Source organism: Sciurus vulgaris, assembly GCF_902686455.1.
Source record: "Sciurus vulgaris genome assembly, chromosome: 7".
Taxonomy (NCBI): domain Eukaryota; kingdom Metazoa; phylum Chordata; class Mammalia; order Rodentia; family Sciuridae; genus Sciurus; species Sciurus vulgaris.
The window spans coordinates 138,490,079-138,514,339 of record NC_136467.1 but is presented as its reverse complement, the minus strand read 5'-3'; the positions used below and the strand labels follow the sequence as shown (position 1 = coordinate 138,514,339).

General features: G+C 38.7%; 1 protein-coding gene across 2 annotated transcripts in view; it reads left to right on the top strand.

Annotated features, from left to right (window-relative positions):
* F13A1 (coagulation factor XIII A chain) overlaps positions 1-24,261 on the top strand; it is a 167,871-nt gene that overhangs the window by 55,517 nt on the left and 88,093 nt on the right. For both annotated transcript variants that reach the window (XM_079147894.1, XM_079147895.1), the window contains exons 5-6: positions 18,075-18,193; positions 21,265-21,372. In XM_079147894.1, coding sequence (XP_079004020.1) covers positions 18,075-18,193; positions 21,265-21,372 — 227 coding nt within the window. The remainder of the gene's footprint in view (positions 1-18,074; positions 18,194-21,264; positions 21,373-24,261) is intronic.

Here is a 24,261-nt window from a genome sequence, read left to right as displayed (position 1 = left end):
GGAGTAATATTATTGCTGATTTTGGGTTTTAATTTTTATTTTTTCTTTTTAGATATACAGGACAGTAGAATGTATTTTGGCCATTATGCATACATGGAGTATGACTTATTCTAATTAGGATCCTATTCTTATGGTTGTACATGATACAGAGTAACCCTGGTCATGTATTCAAATACAAGGCTAGGAAGTTATGTCTCATTAATTCTACTGTCTTACCTATACCCCTCCTTCTCTTCAGTCCCTTTGTCTAATCCAATGGACTTCTGTTCTTCCCCTCCCCACCCATCCTTGTTGTGGGTTAGTATTCACATGTTAGAGAGAACATTCAGCCTTTGGCTTTGGGGGGCTGGCTTATTTCATTTAGCATAATATTCTCCTGGTTTAAGAAAGTTTCATTTGGATCAGGATTGATCTGAATTAGATATAGATTAGTGGGCAATGTTTTCTACTGATGTAGAACATAAACCCAATCCTACTGCCCTATGAATGAGCTATTCTGATAGTGTTGCAAGATGGCATTGAGCTAACCCTATACCCCCGACTCACCCACCCTCACCATCTCCTACCCAGAACTCCAGTCTGTATATAAGACTGATATTCAAAACTGATGCTAACTGGATATATTACCTGGGCCATGTAATGTTCAAAGGTGAACTCCTATTTTTATTAATGGTATCAACCAGGTACAAGGCATTTTGCAGATGATTGGTACTATTTACACAGAAGGGGAGTAGATTTGTGTGAATCTGAAGAGGAGAACCAGACAGTGTATTTGGGAGTTATCTGCATCTAGTAAGAAAACATAGATAAAGGAAGAAAAGAGAGATAGTATCAAACCCTCAGGAACACCAGCATTCAGGAGTCCAGGACAGGAATTGGCAACGATGAGAAGAGACAACCTATTCCAAGAAAATTGTATTTTAAGAATCCATACTTATGAAATCAATAACTTAGGAGTTTTTATTGACTTGGTTTGCATCACAAAAAGAAAGTCACTGCCTTCATGTCCAACACTCGAGGGTACTTAAGGAAAGATGTGATTTATCCCAAACTTTAGTTTTTTTACAGCTTTTCTGGAATACATCATTTATTTAAAGTGGGATGTGTGTCTATACACATTTCGACTTATGTGGCCACTCCTCTTGCGATGAAAGCCTTAGTCATGTTGCTTGACATATTAATTTTACAGGAAGACCATTCAGGAGTGATATAGTTTGATATTCTTCAATCGTCTAATAACTGCTTTGGGCCAGGGGCACTGGCATACACCTGTAATCCCAGAGGCTCAGGAGGCTGAGGAAGGAGAATCGCAGGTTCAAAGCCAGCCTCAGCAACTTAGCAAGACTCTAAGCAACTTAGTGAGACCCTATCTCAAAATAAAACATAACAGAAGTTCTGGGGATTTGGCTCAGGTTCAGTGGCAACCCTATATTCAATCCCTGATACAAAAACAAAAACAAAAAGTAATGCTTTGACCTTGACCTTCAGTCATATCCATGGTAGGCAGCTTCCAGAAACTTTCTATTCAGAAAGTTGCATTGACCCAGAGGTAATCTGGTCCCTGCCCTAGAGGTTGTATTACAGTAGAGGGACCTCCCTTGGTATTTCTGTGCAGAAAAAGGATTGGAGGAAGGTGAGACTTATACCAAAGAGACCAATTTGGAAGCTGTGGTCCAAGACCAAGACGATGATAAGACTGGGCTATGGTGGTGGCAGTGAAGATGGTAAGGGGGTGAACTGGACTTAGAACAGAAATTACAGAGGAATTAAAGATGAGAAGTAAAGAGAGATGAGTTGATAATAACTTTAGATGTCTGGTTTGGCCAAATGATTTGACAGCAGAGCCATTTTCAGAACTAGGAAGACTCAGGGGGAATGGAGGGATCCATCTAGGCATGAAACTAAGATTGGAAAATGTTAACTTCAGTGGTATTAATGGGACATACAAGTGAAGATGCCAAATAGGGACTTGAATAAGTGAATGTAGAACTCCAAGGAGATGGCTGAGCTAGTCATGCAAATATGGGCACCATCGTGATCAAGAATAACCAAAAATGGACTCAGTATCACAGGCTATGAGAGCCAAGACAGAGGAGAAGTCAGGAAAGGAAGTTGAGAAGGAAGAGTCAGTGAGGTACAAGGAAATCAAAAGACCGCAGAGCGGATTTATCAGCTGATTGAAGCAGATAGGGGTTACCTGTCAAGTGCTGCTGTTTGGTTGAATAGAATAAGAAAAGAAAGTGGACATATTTTGTGGAAATATGGGCGCCACTGGCAATCTTGAAAGGAACGTTTCTCTGACGCAGTGAGACAGAGCTGGGCATGGACCGCAGCATAAATGGGAGTGAAAAGGTGTGATAGAGGTATCACCACCTCCTTCATGAAGACCTTCTGCGCGGCCTCAGTGTTGAGGTGAAGGTCAAAGAAGAGTGTTTTAAAGACAGGAGAGAGTTAAATGTGATTCTATGGTGATGGAAGGAAAGAGTTTACTGGTCAGAGAGACGCAGTGGTTCACAGCCTTGGCTGCACATCGGGATCGCCTGGGGAGCTTTAAGACCTACTTCTGCCTCAGTCCTCTTGCCACATGCTGACGTAGTGACATACTTGGTCTGGAGCACAGCCTGGGCTTCTGGGATTTTCAAAAACCCTTCAGTGATGGTTGAGGTCAAGACTGAAAAGCACTGCTTTCAGAAGTGAGTTCCTGGAGCGGACGGCATTCGGGGACAGGTGAAGAGGTGGGCCCTCCACCCTTCCCTGAGGAAGGGGCACAGTAGGAGAGGGCGAAAGTTTCCTAAATTCAATGGAGGAAGCCTGAGGTGGCTGCCCTTTTGTGATTCTCATTCTCTCAGTGAAGGGTAAAGCCAAGTCATTTCCTGAGAACAAGCAGCAGAGAGGGAATGCAGGAGACTTCATGGAGAAGAGAGCGGAAGCTGAGCTTATACAGAAGCACAACACGTGGGCCTCCCTGCTCCCCAGAACACGGGGAAAATGGACATAATTCCTTGGCCTCTGGCAGTCTAAACACTTCTGCAAATTCCTGGGTTATATCTGTCCCTGGGGCTGTCCCTGCCTCTAGGAATTCTTTCCCCTCACTGCGGAAAAAGCCAGAAAGTCTCCAGTAAGATACTCTATCCTTCTTCACTATCAATGTCATAGGCAACAACCAAACTGTTCCACAAAATACCCAGGAATGTCCAGACCTTAATTGCAGTTGGACCTGAAGGTAAGAGGTGGGAAGATTTTCTCAGTGGTCTCAAAGCTAGAGGACATCAGAATCACCTGTAGGATTTGCTAAGACAGATTTCCATGCAGCACCCTTAGATTGAACAGATCTGGACTCAGGCCTGAGAATCTGCATTTCCAACCAGTTCCCTGATGTTACCAGAACCCCACTTAGAGAATGCTGGTTACATAATAATCACAAAATAATAATGACAAAACACAGGAGGGTACAATTTACTCCTCTTAAAATTCAATACCTCTTCTTCAACATAATCCTGGTCTCTCTCGACCTTACCACTTCTCTCTCTCCTTACTGATGTTCCTCATTCTGCAAACTTCACCCTAATTCTCTCCCAGAAACAATGCAAAAGGGATCATTGAGCTTCTTTTTATTATTATTTTTGTTGTTTGGACTCCTTCAGTAATCATGCTTTTGGGGACTACACGTTTTTTTAGACAATTCCCTCCAGAAAATGTCTGGTGCCCAGATTTTAAGGAAGAAACTTTTAATCTCCTTATCTTAATGTACACTGATATCTCTCAAGGAATATTTATGAAAAGAGAGAAAGAATTCATCTTATTTTACTCCCTGTGTGAATTTCCAGCCTAGCACCCAAGGCATAACCCCAAAGAGAAGGTCCGAGTGATGATCCCCCACAAACACAACCAAACACACTGCTGCCCAGGAATCACCACTGTTTTCTGCTTATGCAGAACAAGGGACCCATTGAGTAACCGGAAAGTGGTTTGAAGAAGAAGTTGGACCATTGCCCAGGTGGAAAATGTAAAGAAGAAAAGGGAAACAGTTCTCAAAAGTCATCAACAGAGAGTCAGGAGGAGCAAGATGCTAGTAAGGTCCAAGTGGTAGTGGGCACAGGGTTGAAAGTTACGCCAGCACATAGGGCACTTACAGATAAAGAATGTTCAGCTCATTCCTGGGGGCCCTTCAGCCTGCTTTGCATTCATAGGCAGTTTATCCTCCTTAATCACTAAATCATTAATGGAGATCAATAGCAATACCACCCTGGTGAGGACAGAGCAGATGCAGGGAGAATTATTGCTTAGTCTTTAAGTTAATAGTGCTAACCAGGCTTCGGGTGCATTCTATGAGGGGGCCCTTCTCCAGGATGTTGGGGACAGAACTGTTCCCACAATGGCAGCAGGAGTGAGCTAGGCGTTTATTGTGAATTCTTCTTGTTCTTCGGACCACCTGGGACCTCTGAATGTATTTTGCCATTTAAATGTCAAGTGTTTCCATTTGATAGTCTGGAATTACTGCTAGGTAGTAGGTTCTGAAGGATGTAGATTTCTGTTGACTTTGCCTAGCACCCTAGGGGAGACCAGTTACGTTTGAGTGGGTATCAGTTATCTTTATGGGTCTCCCCACCATCTACCTCATTCAACTTTTTATCCCTAGTATCTAGCACAGTCCCTGGCACATGCTAGATGTTCAATAAATGTTTGCTGCATCAATTCAGTAGCTCTGAGTTCATACTTTCCAAGTTCACCCTACCCTATCCTTCACACTTAAGTGGTAAATCTCAGACCTTACATCTTGAAAAATCGTCAAAAACATACAGTGTGTTTGGTGATGTGTTTGTAGATTTCTCTGTTAGCATCTCACATCAAGTTAGCATTTAGTATTTCTAACTTGTTTATTCAGTGTAATTTTTGCATTTCATTTTAAAGAAAGAAATCAATTTTGCTCAGTGTGAAGAAATAAATAAGTTTTCAATATCTTAAATGTTTTTAATAGAGAGTTGAGAAATATGACCAGCTTGCATTTTCTTATTAAGTTCATCCTTAGGTTGTTTGATTTGTAATTATATATGGTCTTTTAGACTTTTCGGTACAGCATAATTTCCCAGGACTTGTATTCCCAGAGGAAGAATGACCTCTGTTGGAGGCCCTTGGGACCAGACCAGCAATCATACCCTTAGACTGGGGTCACTCATCCATCAATCCAAATATCGATGTGCATCTCCCCCATGACCCGGACAGCACAATTATCCATGCAGAGCACAACAGTATTCCTTATTCATTCACAACTATTAAGAGTCAGTGCTTAATATAGCACCAGGGATATGGCAGGGAGAAAGACAGGCACAATTTTATCCTGATAGAGCTGCTAACAAGGATTTTACAAGTGAGCTACATAAAAATCTAATTACAATTGTAAAAGGTACTAAAATAAGTCAGGACACAACAAGAACATAAACCAGAGGCCTCTGACCTAGTTGGGAGCAGGGAAAGAACAATCAGTAGTTCATCTCTGTACCCTCCCCAGCCTCAAGAAAAGAGCATGTGATCAATAATAATCAAATAGTTAACTGAATTTTATAGCTTATGTAAAAATTTAATCCTTTATTTATTCAAGACTTCTGTTTAATTAAATGATTTAAATAGTAGTCTCTCTTTATCCATAGTTTTGAATGCTGAGGTTTGTTTCCCAAGGTCAACTGAGGTCCAAAAATATTAAATGAAATAATCCAGAAATAAACAATTCTATAAGTTTTAAGTTGCATGCCATTATGAGCAGTGTGATGAAATTTCACACCAAACAGCTCCATGCTGCCCTGCATGAATCCTTACTTTGTCCAGAGTATCCACACTGTATATGCTACCTACCTTTGGTACTTAGTAGTACCTCAGTTATCAATTGTATTGCAGTAGTTGGGTTACAGTAACCCTTATTTTATTTAATAATGGTCCCAAAATACCAGAGTAGTGATGCAAAGGAGGTACTAGGGCATGAAATATGGAAAGACAGGTTAACCCTGGTACTATGTGGTAGTGCTGCAGGGCACACAGGAAGAAAATATGGTGCTATCCAAGGTTTAGGCATACTGTGGGCCTTGTCCCCCATGGAAAAGAGAGGGATACCGAATCACTTAGAGTCTCATTCATTCTTTTTCTACCAAGTGAGTATCATCCAGTGTGGCACTGCAATCTAAAGGGACCCCAGAAAGCTCACAGTAAATGTCTTTTTCAGACCCAGGATCCAGGTACAAAGCTATTTATAAGATGTTTCCGGAAGGAGTGGGATCAGAAGGGTCTAATGCAGAATCACACTCATCTACTAATTTGTGTGACTTACCATTCTATGTAGAAGTTTTCATACTCTTTAAAGTATGCTCATAGCTTATCCTCTAGCTTGTGTGTTTTGGAAAACACAGCCCTTATCTCATTCAGCCTTGTACAGTGCCTAGCATGGAGTTAGTGCTTGATGAATGTTTGCTGAACTGGATTGATAACCACCAAGAGGCCAGGAATGTATTAGTAAGCTCATATTTCAAGAAAGAAAACGGGCTCAGTGAGGTCACATAAACTTCTCAAGGTCATACAGAAAAGTAGGAAACTAATTGGTACATAAACTTGGGTATCCTGACTCCATCAGAGCAAGCTCTTTTATTTTTAAAACAAAAGTCATTGGTATCTGGCCTCGTGTAGCAAAAGAAATAAGAAACGTATGGCTAGCTGAGCAACTTCTATGGTGATCTATCCACATTGGAAAGTCCTGCCCTCAAAAATAAATAAATAAATAAAAACAAATGAAAACCAGGTTGATAGCTATAAGATCAAACAAAAATTTTCTCTGAAAAAAAAAAAAAAGAAAAGAAATTAAAGCATGCCAGCCAGGGCACAGGTCCCTTAGAGAATATGTGCTAAGTAAAGAAGTTCTGACATTTTCTTTGTAGAATTGCTTCATGAATAATAGTCTATCTTCCAAAGATATCTAAATTAAAAAGTCCTTAACCAGCAAAGCCAGCAAATTAGCACACCTCGAATAAACTTCTAGGTCTATGTGAACGCCATCACGTCAGGTAACGTGCCTGCAAGTCATGCACAGGCTCTGAGCTGTTGGGGAACCGCTTGTCTGTGACTCTTGGACTCATCACATTCTGGAACTAACAGGAACAAAGGCAAGGCCTCTAGAGTGGCTGTATCACCATGTCAGGAAGGCAGTGACATTGGAACCTTCCAGAACAAAAAGCACACTCTGGAAATGCCATTCCTTAATAGGCTCCAGTGTTTCACAACCCTCACAGACAGGATATGCCTACAGCACTCAGTCTGCTGGAAGTTGCCACCCCTTCTGATTTACTTGGAGATGGAAGAATCCATCATGATGACACCAAGCTGCAGTTGCATTTGCTCTGCAGGTGAAACCACTCCCGCCAGGCTCCTGACACAGGTCTTCCCTCTTTCCTTGGTGATCCTTGGCTTTTACACAGAGGGGAGGCAAGTGATGCCCAACGCCCTCGCCTTTCACTAGAAGATGCCACAGTTTGCCTTCAAAGAGGCCAAACCATTAACCCTTCTAAAAGATTGGAGACCGAACCAAATGCTGATGTGAGCGGTTCATCTCTCAGAAATGCACCCCTGCGTTGGCCTTCCTGGCACCACAGTTTGATCCCAGAGCTCTTGCTTGCCAGGTGTGAGTCTAATGATGTCAGAAACAGGACTTGCTTTAACTTTCAAAGAGCATGTAAATAGCAAAAGGAATTTCTCAGCTCATGCCGTGATGAACGGTCCTCCTTCTTCCAAAGAGGCCCTACAGACACTAAAATCAATAGGCTTGGCATTCATCTTTACGTGTTTGTTATAAATTCTTATTTCTCTAGGTGGGGAAGCCACTGGTAATTTCCAAGGGTGCCTGAAATCAGCCTTATAAGTGAGTCCTAAAATTTTGCAGCCCACAATTTTCTTTTTTTTAACTACCTCACTATTCCCACCAGAGGAACAGTAAAATAAATGAGATCATCATTCTTTACTACTTGCCTCGTGCAAATTGTTAGTCACCCTGGAAAGGGGGTTATTTACCAGGCACTTTGAAGGTCCGCTCTGGTGGAAGTGCTGTTCTGGGGAAGTGGATGGAGACATTGTGTCACCTTCGATGGAGCCGTGTGTAATCTGTTTTCCTCTTGAATTTTATTGTAGTGATGGTTGTTTGCCAAATGTTACTTAGAAACCAAGCGTCATAGTCCACAGTGATACCACTCCCTTAATTCAAAATTCTCCTCCTGGTCCTCAAGTATTTGAGAAGTAAAGTTCCCAGACCCCCCACACTTGCACACAAGCAAACATACACACACACACACACCTACCATGAATAGACCACATTGCTGGGCTTCTAGAACATTGAGTTATTTGTTAGTTTTCCTATTCACTTCACTGAGTGGGAAACCAGTTATCCTTAGAACTGGCAAAACCCCATTACCTAATCTGAAACCAACCCAGAATTTTAAAACAAACAAAAACAATATCGAAACACCAATAGCAAAAAATATCCAAGAGGCAAATGATTACGTTTTCCTATTTTTATTAGCCTTTCAAACACAGGGAATTTTTTTTTTTTTTTTTTTTTTTTGGAGTTTCCATAGTGATATAATTTTTTTTTTTTTTTTTTTTTTTTTTTTTTTTTTTTACTTTGCTCTGGACAACTATATTTTAAAGTGACAGATCTGAATAAAACCAGGGGAAAGAAAGCACTTTTTTCCACCTTCAATCTTATTTTAAAATCATACATAAATTTAAAATTAAAATTGAGGCTTCCCATTTGGCTTCCTTGCCTCATTGAGGATTCATGATCATGCCTGCCGGTGTGAGCTAAGATTTAATTCAGCTGCTGGAGGGAAAAAGGTGGCTGAGCATGGAGTCACACTACTCCTTCCTATTCAAACTTTTCAGATTTATGACTTCCCATCAATAATAACCCAAAACCCAAAGGTAAATCCTTCATTTTCTTGGATTCTCTCTCAGTCTCTAAGCACCTGGCGTCCTCGCCATCTCTCATTCTTGTAGCAAGCATTTACTGACTTCCTTCCGTGTAGCTGATGTGTTGCTACTTCTGTGGTGGGTGCAGGGGACGCAGTGACCTGGTTCATTCCATGGCCTGAATGAGGGGCAATCCATCAAATTTTGGCTTCACTTCTCACTAGCAGTGTGGCCTTGAGAAAGTCTCTTGACTTGTCTCTGCCTCAGGTCCCTTAGCTATAAAATGGGACAAAGTAATGGTTTTCTCATAGGAACTTTATAAGCTTTAGTGAAATAATTTATTTTTATATAACATGTCAGAATTTCTGGTACATGGTAAAGATGAACCACAAGCTTGTTTGATAAATAATGATGAAACAACCATCTGCATGCCATGGGATGAGTGTTACCCCAACATCCTTAGGGAGCTAAGGAACAAGGTTTAATTCAGCCTGTAGTGAGGAAGGTCCAGGAAGACTTAATGAAGGAGGAAAAGTTACATTGATACCACGATGTGTCATAAGCACATTTATAAAGAAAGAACATAGCCCTAGAACATTTAAAGAAAACTGAATCCATAAAAGTTGGACTTGTTAACATCTTATTAAAAGATTGCCCATTTGTTTACAATAAAAATGAATTTTAAAAAAGATTGCTTCACTTAAATGCAAATGCATTTCTAAAATAACTTTTTCTAATGATGAAAGTCTTATAAAAAGTAATTAGAAACAATGAAAGCATAAGAAGAACTCAGAGGCACCCACAGTTTTAGTCAGCTTTCCATTACTCTAAAAACCACACCTGAGATCATCACTTTAAAAGGAAGAAAGGTTTATTTGAATCAGTTTCAGAGATTTTAGTCCATGGGCCCTGTTGCTTTGGACCTGTGATGGCACAGTACATCATGGCGGGAGCCATGGCAGAGAAAACTGTTCACCTCATGGTGACCAGGAAGCAAAGGAGACAGGAAGGGGCTGGGGACCCAATGTCCCTAACACCCCTATGACCTAACTTCCTTCCACTAGGCCCCACCTCTTAAAGGTTCCACCCCTCCCAATAGCAGCACCATGTGGGGGACCAACTCTTAAACACATTGGCCGTTGGGGGACATGTAAAATTCCAAGTATAGCACTGACTGTGAAAATTTTGGTGTATTTCCATCTATTTAGTGTATTCTTGAATCATTTTCATTTTAAATTGACAATTATTTAAATACAGTGTCCTTTTCAAATACATACACATGTAGAAATATATATGATAAAAAGTTAAATTTCCACTTTTACCAACCTTTCAATCCTAGAGAATTCCAAGGCAAATCCAACTTTGTACACATGTTCCAGATACTTTGCTGTGATGTCACATATTAGTGCTCATATATACACCTGAAGTGTTTGGATTTTTTAACTGCAAATGAGATTTGGTTATACATGTTGCTCTGTGATTTCTCATACAATACATCTTAGAAGGTTTTCTTTATTAATACGTACATATTCTTTTGAAATGACTGCTTGGGATGGTTGTATCATAATTAATTTAGCCTTTTATTGAAAACTATTTAGGTTTATAATGATTTAGACTTTATTTACAACGTTTTATTTACAGCCGTTTTCACCATAGCATACCACGCTCCATTGAATATTACAGGCATTTCATACAAATGTGCTTCTGTAAAGTAGATACTTAGAAATACCAGTGCTTGGTCAAAGGGAATTCACATTTTAAATTTGCATAGATACTGCCAAATTGCCCTTTAAAAAGTCTTTACTACTTCATAATATGGTCACAATATATAAAGTATTTCTTCACACTCTCATTGGTATTAGGTGTTAACATTTGTTTTGATATTTGCCAACAGGGTGAGAAATCATAGTTATTTCATAGCTATTTTAGTTTGTAGATCTGTCATTATTAGCAAAGTGAACATCTTTTCATGTATTTTTTGAGGTTGTGTTTCTCTACCTTTTCTTATCTGGGACATGTTAGGTGAGTTGAAATTGGCAGGAAAAGACACACATGCAAGTCTTAATTCTATCAATAAATTTCCTGTGTGATGGGAGAAAGAGCTCTTAATGAAATTTCTCACATGGATAGCCAGTGGCCAAAACCACATTCTGATCAGATATATCATTACATGTTGGTTTTTAAATGCATCTTTATCATATACTAATATCTAATGCTCATCTAGCTCCATTTATGCATTTGTAGATTGCTGTGGCATGCCAATATGTTTTCATTATAGCTTCATTTCAGTTAGCCATTGTCATAGTACTCCTCAATTTGAAAAAAGAAACAGAAATCAGTGATGAACATTTATTCTTGGGACCTGGAGTTGAGCTAATCTGGACAGCCTGGCTGTCAATTCTGCTTCATTCAAATGGGAGACTCTACCTCTGTCTGCATAGCTACAGAGATGCCCAATCCTTGGACCAATGGGCTTTTTAAGATATGTTTTTCTCATGGTGATAGCAGAATTGTAAAAATGCATGCTCCACTATGCAAGCGCATGCAATCCCTTGCATTTGTCACTTCTACTAATGCCACATTAGCCAAAGTAAGCCCAAAACAAGAGGGAAAAGTCCAGAGAAGAACTGCTAGTTACATGGCAAAGCCCATAGATATTGAAATGCATAAATCAGGGCCCAAAGTCCAATTTACCATTAGTAAAGTCCCCAGATTTTCTTCACTGTTAGCATTTTACTTTTTAAATATTTTTCACATTGTTTTCTTTCAGACAAACTTTTGAATCAAAATGCAGAATTTTAAAAACCAAAGTGCCATTTGGGTTGGGTTTTCATTGACCATGTAGACTAATCTGGGTAGAATTTGTAAATTTGTTATGCTGAATCTTCACTCAATTAGGAATATTTTGGATGTTTTCATTTACTCAAATTATGCCCTTTGGCAAAATTTATTCTTATTACAAAAATTTCCAAACAAATCCAAAAGTAGAAAAATAGTACAATGAATACTCATTTATTTATCTCCCAGAGTCAGCAATTGTCAGGATTTTGCGTGGTTTGCTCTATCTATCCTTTTCCCCTTAACTTTGCCTTCAAGCAAATCCTAGGCCTCTTGTTATTTTACCCCTACATATTTTATCATGCATCTTTTTGAAAATATACATTTATGTGTATGTATGTACTATATATATGTTTGCATGTATATGCATGAATATTATATGTGTGTATATATTACCCATGTACATACATTTATGATATGTATGTACACACATAAACACACTGTCATGCATACACAATGACATTTTGGTCAATGATGAATCACATATGCAATGGTGGTCACACAAGATTGTATGGTCTAGTGACATCTTGACTATCTTAGTTTGTGTAAATACACTTTATGATGCTTGTACGTAATGAAATTGGTTAATGATGCATCTCTTAGAATGTATCCCCTACATTAAGTGATGCACCATTGTATAATTATTATAGCCAATGAAATCAACAAGCATTCTTCAGTATTATTTAATGACCAGTTCTTAATCAAATCTCTCCCATGTGTAATGAATAACTTTTTACAGTTTCTCAGTTCAAATCAAGGTCTATAAATTAAACCTGGTTGGTATGTCATTTAAATCCTTTACTCTAGAGCAGTCCTCACACCCTGCCACACAGACCATGAACTTGTTGCTGAAACCGGGTCGTTTCTTATACACAACTTCCCATATTCTGAATTTTGCTGATTCTGTCTCCCTGGCATGATGAAATATGTCTCTCTAACCCCTGTGATATTTTCAGCTAAGCAGTTAGATCTAGAGACCAGAGCAGATTCAGCATCAAATATTTGGGAGGTGGGGAGAGCAAAATTTCTTCATAAGTGACACCATGGGTACTTACCTAATCAGGAGACATTTCCTGACCCAGTCCAGATTTATCAGTAGGATCACGTTTTATTAGTCTCATTTGACCATTGTGAAGTTCTCTTTTTAACTAATGATTTCAGTCTAGGCCCGTTATTTTATTAGAAATTGTAAAATGGTGATATTCTAACTACCATTCCTTCTGCAAATTTATTAGCATCAATTCCTTTGTCACCTTGAGGTAAAATTCATGTGCCCTTTCAGATTTTTGGCTTTCTAATTAACGAGTTGGTTCCTAGTGCTCTAGAAAGGTGACCAATGCATTTTTTAAATGATTATGAGTTTAAAAATAGTGAAATGCTTAACATGCTCTAATCCTTTGCAGTGACTATTTGTTGGATATGTGAATTTTTCCATCCTTTGTAAGAGAAAGCTTTTTTTAAGTTGGATTCTGATCCCTTTTTCATGACCCTAGAATCACTTCCTGGTCTTATGTCTGGGGAGTCTTGTACATTTCCTGACCCAGTCCCATAATCCTATGGTGAGTGATTCTCTTGAGGAGCCCAGGTACCTTTGAGTTGAGAGATGTCCTCCAAAGGCCCATGGCACTGTGGCACTGACTAGCACAGAGACCATAAACCAGGCACCAAGGTACTATTGCTACATCAGTTTTATATTTTTAAAATTTTTATTGGTGGGCAGAACTGGAAATTGAGATTTATTGTGTGTGAGACAAACTTTTTTAAAAACCACTTTACTGAGGCAAGATTGACCTACAAATAGCTGTTTAGACGTAACGTAGGCGACGTGGTGAGTTTGGAGCTAAGTGTGCAGCATGAAACGCTTGTCGCAATCTACGCTATGAACATATGTATCACCTCCTGCTCTCTTTATTATTCTTTATGATAAGAGCTTTTTTGAGTGTGCTAAGATCTCTCTTAGCAAATTTTTGAGTCAAGAAATTAGAATTTTTAAAGAGAAGTTAGATTAAAATAGTTCATTACTGATACTTTCAATTTCCTTTAAAATACAATGTTTAAAGCCTTTAAGATTTATGCTTTTTCTCTGAAGTTTTGACATTTAAACCATTTGCACCTAAGTGTATTTTGTTGTTTCCATTTACTATATTTGGTAAGTCTTTCTTCAACTCTGGGAATTTTATTTCTCTTATGGTTTTGACAATTTTCTTCCTTTTACTTTTGTGTGGTCTCTTATAATAAAAGATTCTTTAGGCAGATATTGGGCTTTCTGTAACTCTTCCATGCCTTTTCTCATATTTTTTCTATCTTTGCATTTTTTTTTTGTCCCCAAAATTTCTTGAATCTTCTAGAGATGCTGATGATATCCTCTCTTGCCTCCCCCAACATTATAAATTTTGTGTATATATTTTTCAGTCATTACAAGTGATCTACAGTAGTCTTGGAGGTAGATTAAAGTATTTGTTATTCTGACCAAACAATCTTTAGGGGCTTTTCTTTTTATTTTCATTTTCTCTCTCTTTTTTTCTTTTTTTTACATAATTGAACATACTTCATATATGATTTGTGTTTGACATTTCATTTCCTCTTTGCTACATAAGCAGCTTGAAGTATTATTTAAAGTTCTTCCAAAGTGTGTTTTAATGGTTATATGGTTATTCCATTGTGTGGAAAAATTTGTAGGCTTCTCAGATTTTTCCTCCATTATCTTCACTTTAAGTAATACTTTGGCAAACAAACTCTCTCAATATATATTTGATGCATCTCTGACTTTCCATTGCATCAACATATTCATACTCTGAACCAAAGACTATGGTATTTTCAAGACTAATGATGCAATTTCTGAGTTGCTTTTCAAAATATTGTGGCAATTACAATACTGACAGCAGACTGGCAGTTCAACACACTTTATCTGGTATTGAGTATTATTAGTTTAAATCCTGTCATCTTTACATACATATATTTATACATATTATAAAAAATATATACCTATAGGTAAAATAGGCATTTTATTATTTCATTAGTTTGCAGTTCTTGTGTTTGTACTTAGTTAAACTTTTTTGTATGTTTATTTCCCATTCACATTTCCTCTTCTGTGAATGGGCTTTCCTTTATATACATTTATTTATACCATTTATGATTATGTTATCAATTTAGAAAATTGATAAGGAAAATTCCTATAGTAACATGTCCTCGTATTGCAAATTGTTCACTATTTTGTGATTTTCTTTACATTTTATTTAAACTGAAATTCAAAAGTTTTACATTTGCATTAAATGAAGTGCATCAATCATTTCATCTGTGATTTTTTTCTATTACATTTGTTTGAATAAAATTTCTCATCCAGAGGGTGAGAAATTCTGTTTTAGAAATTCTATTGTATTTTAGTTTTCCCATGCATTCACTTTTTGAGTTCAGATTTTAAATTAATTTTTTAATGTACATAAAACGTACTGCTCCCTAAGAGCCAATATTCCCAACCAAATTTAATGAACACTGAACACTCGAACCATTCTCTTTGATATTTCCTTTATTACATATTAATGTCACAGAAAGATATGTGTATTTAGTCATATCTATTTCTGGGCTATTTATTTTGATCTATTTATTCAGTTTGTATGAATTTTCAAAGTACAGTAGCTGTATAGTACACCCTGACACAGGACAAGCACTTGAACATCTCATATTAAAGGGAAACATAACATCATCCCTCAAAACCATTTCAAAATGGCACTTCCAGATCTCACAGGACCTAAGAGGGGATTCAGGCTTCATCTGGCTAACATGATTATTTTGCAATAGTCACAACAGTTAAGCTACTACAACAAAAGAATAAAAATACAAAGAATACACACGTTGCCATTCATTCTCTGGATGTTCGATTCCATCCGGTAGCTACTTGCATGTGAAAGTTCAATGCCCTTCACATATATTCTCACACTATTTTCTTTTAAAAATAAGAGTGTTCTTTCATGCATGTACCTCAGACTCTGCACGTCAGTAGTCACTTCTTTTTGTGTGTCTGTGACTAGTCCTACTTGAAAATGAAGCTGTAGTTTCAGGTTGGGGTCCTCAGCCTCAGCAGAGATTGCCATTTATGGTATTCTGCCTCTGGATGGTAGCCAGGCCAGCCATTTCCAGGCATCCTAGTCCACACTTGAGAGGACTGAGCAGAGGATGGGACACACTTGTTATGTAACTCTGGAATCTTCTGGAATGATAAAACAACTTTGGGAGGAATGAACTATCGATACACACAAAAACATGGTTGAATCTCAAAGTAATGGAAAAAAGTGGGAAAAAAAGAGTCCATACTGTGTGATTCTATTTATATAAAATTCTAGATAGTTTGCAGTGACACAAATGTGATTAATGATTCCCTAGTGTTGGGATGAGGGAGGATGAGGTGGGGAGAGAAAGAGGCAAGAGGAAACTTTTGGGGTGATGGATGTATTTATTAACTTGTGAAATGTTATGCCTTAATCATGGGCAATTCATTAGACATTGAAATTTACAGTTATCTCTGGGTATCTGTAGGGGATTGGTTCTAGGCACCCTCCCCAGGATAAGAAAATCCATGAATACACATGTTCTTTATATTAAATGGTGTAGTATTTGCATATAACCTAAGCACACCCTTCAGTATAATTTAAATCATCTGTAGATTACTCATAATGCCTCATACAAAATAAATGCTATGTAAATAGTTGTTGTTGATATCATTTAAGGAATTATAACCAAAAAAAAGGGGGTCTATGCATGTTCAGTACAGACACATTTTTTTTCCCAAATATTTTCAATCCATGATGGGTTGAATCTGCAGATGCAGAACCCAAGGGTATGAAGGTTTCACTCGATGTGGGGTGTGTGAGTGTGTGTGCGCGTTTGCAAGAAACCAGGAAAAGGCAGGCAAGAGACAGAACAGGAAGAAGAAGTTACAAGAAGGTGCCAGAGTCCAGACAAGACCAAGGAAATACCCAAGGATGTGGTGTCAGCCTCAGTACAGTTCAGAACGGGAGTCGAAGCTGGTTGGACTGAGCAGAGCTTTTCAGACCTCACCGGGCACAAGATGCTGGGGAGCTTGTTCACAGGCAGATTCTGCCTCAGTGGGGCTGTGAGGGGCCTGAGATTCTGCATTTCTCACAAGCTGGTTTTTCCACTATTCCTTGAACCTTGAGCACTGTTTTCAATTTGGCTGCACTTGAGAGTTTGAAAACAAAACAATAAGGTCCTCATGCCTCGATCTCACCTAGTCCCAGACATTCCGATCTATTTAATCTAGAGTTCAGTCTAGGGAAACAAGAATATTTAAATCTCCCCAGTTGGTTCCAATGAGCAGCCCAGGGTGTGAACCACTACTGTACAGTACTGTAGGGAGAGAGAGAAAAAAAAAATATATATATATATATATAAAATCAGCAAATCAGGAGGACAGAACCCCAAAAAGGTAATAGAGATAGCAGATGAGCTAAGTCAGATCAGTATAATAAATCACTCCTCCAGTCACAGCCAAGTTGACTCTTTCTAAATACGCAAATGTACCTGAGTGTGACTTATACCTGCACAGTCATACCTTTGTTAAAGATGCTTTACTATATGCACACCAGGTCTGGGAATAAGTACCAGAGTAACCACTAAGTAGGTTGGTGGGGAACGAGGGCTTTCGGTGACAGCAGCCACCTGGAAGAAAAGACCACGCCATGAACGAAGCTGACGAGGGAGAGACTAGTTGGGCACACACACCTACCAACACATCCATGAGGATTTTTCATGAAAAGGAGATCACTTATGGCCTCCCTCCTCCTCCAACCTGATGGACCACAAACCAGGCATGACAAACGATGCTGCTGTCTTTGGATGTGTCCCCAATTTATTTTTTTTAAAAAAATCTCCTTTCATTCAACTAGTTTTCTATCAATGCTAATAGGTTGGAAATTATTTTCTGATCTGCCTTACGGATTTGCATCTGCATCATAGACTTCTGATTCTGAAACTACTGATGCACCAGAATCCTAAAATGTTTAATGAGACATGTCAATTTAATTGTGCTGCTTGGAACTTACTGAGAGAGGAGTTTGTCAGCATTTTGCTGACAAATGTCATCATCTGCAGACTGATCTTTGCTGCTGATTATTTCCACTATGGCTAAAAACATTGGGAAATGAGATGTGCTTAGTGAAACAATAAGCATTTTTTTTTCATTTAGTAGATTAAATTGCAGTTTAGGAACAAAATAAACTTGCAGGTATTTGAAAGCAGTCTGATTTAGTAATGGGCATTGTGTTCAATTTCTGATGCAGAGGATGCTGTGTATCTGGACAATGAGAAAGAAAGAGAAGAGTATGTCCTGAATGACATCGGGGTCATTTTTTATGGAGACTTCAATGACATCAAGAGTAGAAGCTGGAGCTATGGTCAGGTGAGCCACTTAAAATTTGTCATTGTCAAGGACATTTTTAGTTAAATTTTTTTGTCACATATATTACTGCAGGGTGCCATACATCGATATTAGACAGGAACAATTTCCTGCTTTTCAGGATCTAAGACTCCAAGACAGAAGGCATAGGAGTGGAGACTTATAAAGACAACTGCATAATTTATCAGCTGAAACCACATATCTTCCTCTTATGACAAATGTTACAGAGATCAGAGATTCTGTGGATGACATAGCCTCCTATTGAGAAATGCTTTGGCATCTTAGTACAGTGAAATCTCATTAAGTCAACCTGGAATGAATTGAAACCTCCTTTTCTTATAAAGAAAGGTGTTTTGATAACAATGCAAAGAACACTGCAACGTGTGTGTCCGACTCAAAAACACAACTTAAAAAAATATTAGCCTAAGATACCTCTAATTAGAAAAGAGTGTTAGCATTTTATCAAGGGAGGGCCCTCTGGACATTTACATAGACAGATTTTATCAGCTGCAACCTCAAGTTACTGCCTAGATATAAAATAGCAACTGATATTTCTTTAAGATATTCAATAATTCAAACTTTCAATTTGGTGTCTTTAATAATGGTGCAGATGAATAATATTTTGCCATATTTCCATACATGAATGCATGGCCTATGATTCAAAATGATTTCTCGTTAGCACTAGGAGAGCAGGTGAATGTATCATTTCTCAGAGCTGAGATGACTGGAATTGTGCATTATTTTTCTGAGTATCTAGAAAAATGTGGAATCTCAGAGATTCCCCAGAACCTGATTGCAACAGGTCACATGATACTTTCATGACTCCTGATGCCTTGTTTTGACTTCCATATGGGATCTGCATGTCTCTTTCACCCTCAGCCTCAGGCTGACCATTGGTACCCTTGTCATGGACTCTTATCCCCACCAGCCAGCTTTGTGACCATCTTCACCCTAAATCATGAGAATGCCATACCTAGTGTTCAGACATGCCCATCTGTATTTCTGATATCCTGCCAAGCTATGAGTTATGTTTTCTTGTCATATTTTTAGATCTTTCCTGGCTCCCCAGTTAAAAGCCCTCTCCTTCCTCAGAGACATGAACCTTTGACTACTGTCTGTTGTCTGGTACCCTTGTCTTGGGTCCCCATTTCCTAGCCTTTAAGTAATGTCTTAATCTGTTTTCTGTTGCTATAACAGAATACCTGAGGCAGAGACTTTTATAAAGGAAATGGGTCTATTTAACTCATGATTTGGGAAGCTGAGAGTCACAGATCAGGAAACCCCATCTGTTCAGCCTCTGGCAGGGCTTCTTTAGCTGCATCACAACACGATGGAGAAACAAAAAGAACTAGCCATGTGCAGAAGGACCCAAGCACATGAGGTGGGTTTGCTTTATAACCTGCTCTCACAAGAACTAACTCACTGTGAGACCAGCATTAATCCTTTCTGAGGATGGTGCCCATGATATAATCACCTTACAGTAGACCCCACCTCTTAAAAGTCCCACCACCTCAACTCCACATTTCCAGCACATGAAATCTTGGGGGACACACCTAAATCATATTCAAACCATAGCAGATGTGACTCTATTTATGGCCCCAACTTGACTCTCTACAGATAGCTAATAGGGGAAAAGGTCATCAAGATAGGCAGCAAGGAAAATTAGGAGGGTATCCTAGGCATAGCCAGGGTATGCTCCTGACCAGCATGCCTTTAGGTGGGCACACTTGATCTCAGGTCCTATATCTACCATCATTCAAAGAGGTCATTAGTTTGAGTTCTTTGACCAAAATAATAAGCCACACCAGTTACTTGCAGTGATTCAGGGAATAATGAACTCTATGACTATTTCCTTAACTCCACAGCTGCTAGCACATTCACAAACACAGCTGAGATATGTTGCTTCATGAGAGGCAGAACAGTGAGCTTTATGATTATTTATATATCTGAAAAACTGGTGGAAACACAGATTACTGCACCCATTGCATCAGTTTGGGGTACACCCAGAGTTGATATTCTAACCAGATTTAGTAAAGAATGACTTGCTAATTAGCCAGAAAGATGGTGGTCTCTGTCACAAGTACTCGGGTAGACAACATACAAGGTTCCTGTATTTAAAGCAGTCTCTTACCTAAGTGCCATGTAGTGTAGGCAGAAACTCCCTGTCTGTCCATCTTACTAATACTTGGCCTTTATTCTTCTCAAAGACAATGCAGGTGTTCCCTATGGCCAGCATTCCTCCTAAGGAAGTTAAATTGGCTACTGAGCTTTGCCCACAATATGCAACCTACCTGCTTCTAAGCCTTTTACACTCCCTTAGGCCCTAAGATCTGCCCTTTCTCCAAAGAGGGATACCTTAGAGGACTCTTGCTATGTACAACCTCCTCCTGTTTTGGGTATAAGCTAAGTGGGCCTGAAGTTGCTTTCTGTGACACATTTTAGAGCTATTTATTTTCAAGACACACAAGAACTTGTGTTACTCTCAAGGTCGTAATATTTTACAGTGACTTTGTCAATCACGCATTCCTTCACCTGCAGTTCATATATTGGATAGATCTTTTAAATAAACCTGTACAATTTTTCAAAGAATTTCCAGGCAGTTTATAATCCTTGGATACATCTGCTCTCTAGTACTTCTTTTGTATTTCTGGCTTCCTTTTACGTTCCTCTTCACATCACTGAAAAATTTTTTTATAAAGGACATCTTTCTTCCATCTTAGCAGTTCATACTAAATATTCTGGGAGATCACTATGTAGGAAATACACTTTTTTAAGCACTAAGTTGTGATTTCTTTTAATTTTCTTTTTATGTAGACCCTATCTTTTGTTTGTTTGTTTGTTTTGGACCAGAGTTTGAACGCAGGGGTGCCTAACCACTGAGTCACATTTCTAGCCATTTTTATTTTTTATTTTTGAAACAGGTCTTGCAAGTTACTTAGAGCCTCACTCCATTACTGAGGCTGACGTTGAACTTGCAATCCTCCTGCCTCAGCCTCCTGAGTCTCCAGGATGCAGATACTATCTTGTTTTCAGAGTGGTTATTAAGTAGTTTCTCATTTTTTTCCCCAAAATAGTTTGAAGATGGCATCCTTGATGCTTGCTTGTATGTGATGGACAAAGCACAAATGGACCTTTCTGGTAGAGGGAATCCCATCAAAGTCAGCCGGGTTGGATCTGCGATGGTAAGCAAAAGTTACTGAGGGCTGAAAACTATTACATGCACCATTTGCCTCAATATAGATGTCAGTTCATTAAGAGCTATTGAAATAGTGATTACAGTTAATAAACTTTTATTTGTAACACTCTAACTTATGACACCCTGCATAGCTCTTGAATTCTCTGAGCTTGTCATGTGCAGTAAAACAAAATTTTTATCTCAATAGTATATGTTTCTTTGGCTTCAGGGAAATGTGATGAATACCCTACTATTGAGCACTTATCCTTAGGAACCTCTTGCCTAGCAACTAAGAACTGACCATGACAAAAAACGTCAATGACTAATCAAATGGTCAATCAATCAAACATCAAGGAGCATAAAAATGTACAAGATTTTCTCCATATTTACACTGGTGTTAAGAGTAAGCAATAAATAGCTCTATAGAATGCTAGCCTCTGTTGCTGTCATGTCTCATCATAGAGCATTATTGCTTATGAAGTGGGTATCAATTCTACCCAGTCATCTTGTAAGGTAAGTACCATGGGTATTACCCAAGCCATTTTAAGTATGATCAGTGTTACCCCTGCCATTTTATGAGTAAGGAAACAGTGATGACCGTTTGTTAACCACGAAGCTTCCAGTAGAATCCAGGTTTGCTAACTCCAGATCTAGATGGGTTCTGAATTTCATGCAGCTCTTTGTAGGAGATCCTGAGATGTCTTTGAGAACGCAGAGATCCTGGGGTGGGATGGCTAAGGAGCATAAAGAACACTCATGAGTGGGAAGCCTGGGTTCAGGGGTAAAAGTGGAGTAAGTGGGACCCTGGGTATTCATATACCCAGCATACGGTCAGCTCTTGGCGGAAAACACATGTATCACATTTGGTTCAGGAGCAGAATATTCCTGAAAAAAATGTTAAAGCAGTCTGTATCTCATACAAAGACTGAGAATTTGTTTTAAGTCCTTACATTAGCAATGTTCTTAAGTTTTCTAAAATACTCTCCTTGGAAGAATTTATCTTTGAGTTTAGTTTAAACTCAAAGATAAATTTTTGTTCAAGTCTTTTGACTTGAACAAAATCAATATTGCTGACATACAGATATTAGTCAGAGGATGATATGGCATGTGATTTCAGGTGGTGGTTTTTATGTTTTCATAACTAAGTTATTTGTCAATTTAAGACATACTAGGGTTTAACAAGTGAAGACAGAAACTAACATCTAAAAGCAGTGTTAGGGTGTGTGCTTTAACATGCATGAGGCCCTGAGTTCAGTCCCCAGCACCAAAATAAATAAACAGGCAGCTTTGTTGGCTGTTGTTAGTTATACTACATATTGAAAAGACAATGAGTTCTAAAGACTGGAAATCGTGTTGTAACAACCGTGGATAACAATATATATTAGACCTGTGGTTGATAACTTTTTTCCTACTTCAAAATTTTTTTTCATTTTTTCCTTCTTAAAAGTTACCACAACAAGTTCACACTGAGAAGGGAAGCAAGAACTAGGAGTTATTAAATATAAATTAATTCCCTCCTAAACATTCTTTAATGGCATGGCCCTCATCCTAAGCTTACTCACACATTGGATGTATTTCTACAAATCCAGAAATCTCTGCAACACAAGTCAATGCAGGAGGGAAGTAGAAAGGGAACATCTAACCTACTGCTATCTACAGGGGCTTCTGGTCAAGCGGAAGTTCTTAGGTATCAAATTAAGCCTGCAATGCTAAAGCAAATTGCTTTCCAATTTTATTAATTACAAACAGCCTCTGAAGTTCTAATTTGGAAAATGCATATCCCAAGTACAAGGTTTGGCATTGGAGAGAATTTCTTTGGGTGCTGGTTTGGCTTTGGTTTGGTTTGGCTTTTGGAAGGGGAGACCATGTGTGTTAAGGGGTAGGGCATCATTAGTTCCACCTGACCAATTTTAAGCAGCATCTCTAGGTCCACATCACTATTCACACACAGAGAAATTGTAATGGTTTAGAAAACTCTTTCACATCTTTTATCGCCCTCAATTCTTGGAACAGCCCTGAGACTTTCCAAAATCTATTCAGTTATGATGATTTTTAAAACTAAAATATTGAACCTCCAAAAATCAATGGGAAGAAGACAACACTAAGAAAAACAAAATATCAACTGTTTTTTGATCCTTCAGGCACTTGGTTTCCTGTTTACAGATCCTTGAAATTCAAAATTTTTGAAATGAAATTTGAAGTTTCTGGAAATCATGAAATTTCTGAGTGCATTAAAAAAAGAACTTGGGGAGTGGGGATACCCTTTAAATGTCTCAACTAAAGATTTGCCTTAAGATATGAAAAATGTATTTAGCGAACCCAGCAAGAAGCTGAAGTTGGAGTCTGACAGGAATCCAGATTCAGATTCACAGGAGGGCAGACCTCTGTGCACTAGCTCTCCAGGAGTGAGGCCCAGGCTTCAGAAGGAACAGAGATTGATGCACAAGTTTTTTCTTTTTCTTTTTTTTTTCCTGAGTCCCTCTCACATGCCTTTCAACCTGTCACAGAAACTGGAATTCCTCTCACAGAAACACCAACACTCAGGAAGAGCTGCATGTGACACACAATGCTTCCCGAAGGTGGGACCCAGTGACTTCAGTGCATGCCAATATGAGGAAAATGGCAGGCAGACTTTCCTAAGAGCAGCCATTGCCAGGAAGGAATGGGACAAGCAGCCCTGCCCTGGCTGGGTGTCTGAAGAAAGTGGAGCTGAGTAGGGGCAAGGAGCACATGACTGGGGACAAACTGATGCTCAGACAAAATGAGTCTAGGACAAATTGACTTACCATGGTCATGCTGAGTCTGGTCCTGAAGGTTGGCAAGAAGTTTGCAGGAAACAGGTGTGAGATGCTAGAAAAGGACAGATAATGACTCAAATTGTGCAGACTTTCTAGTG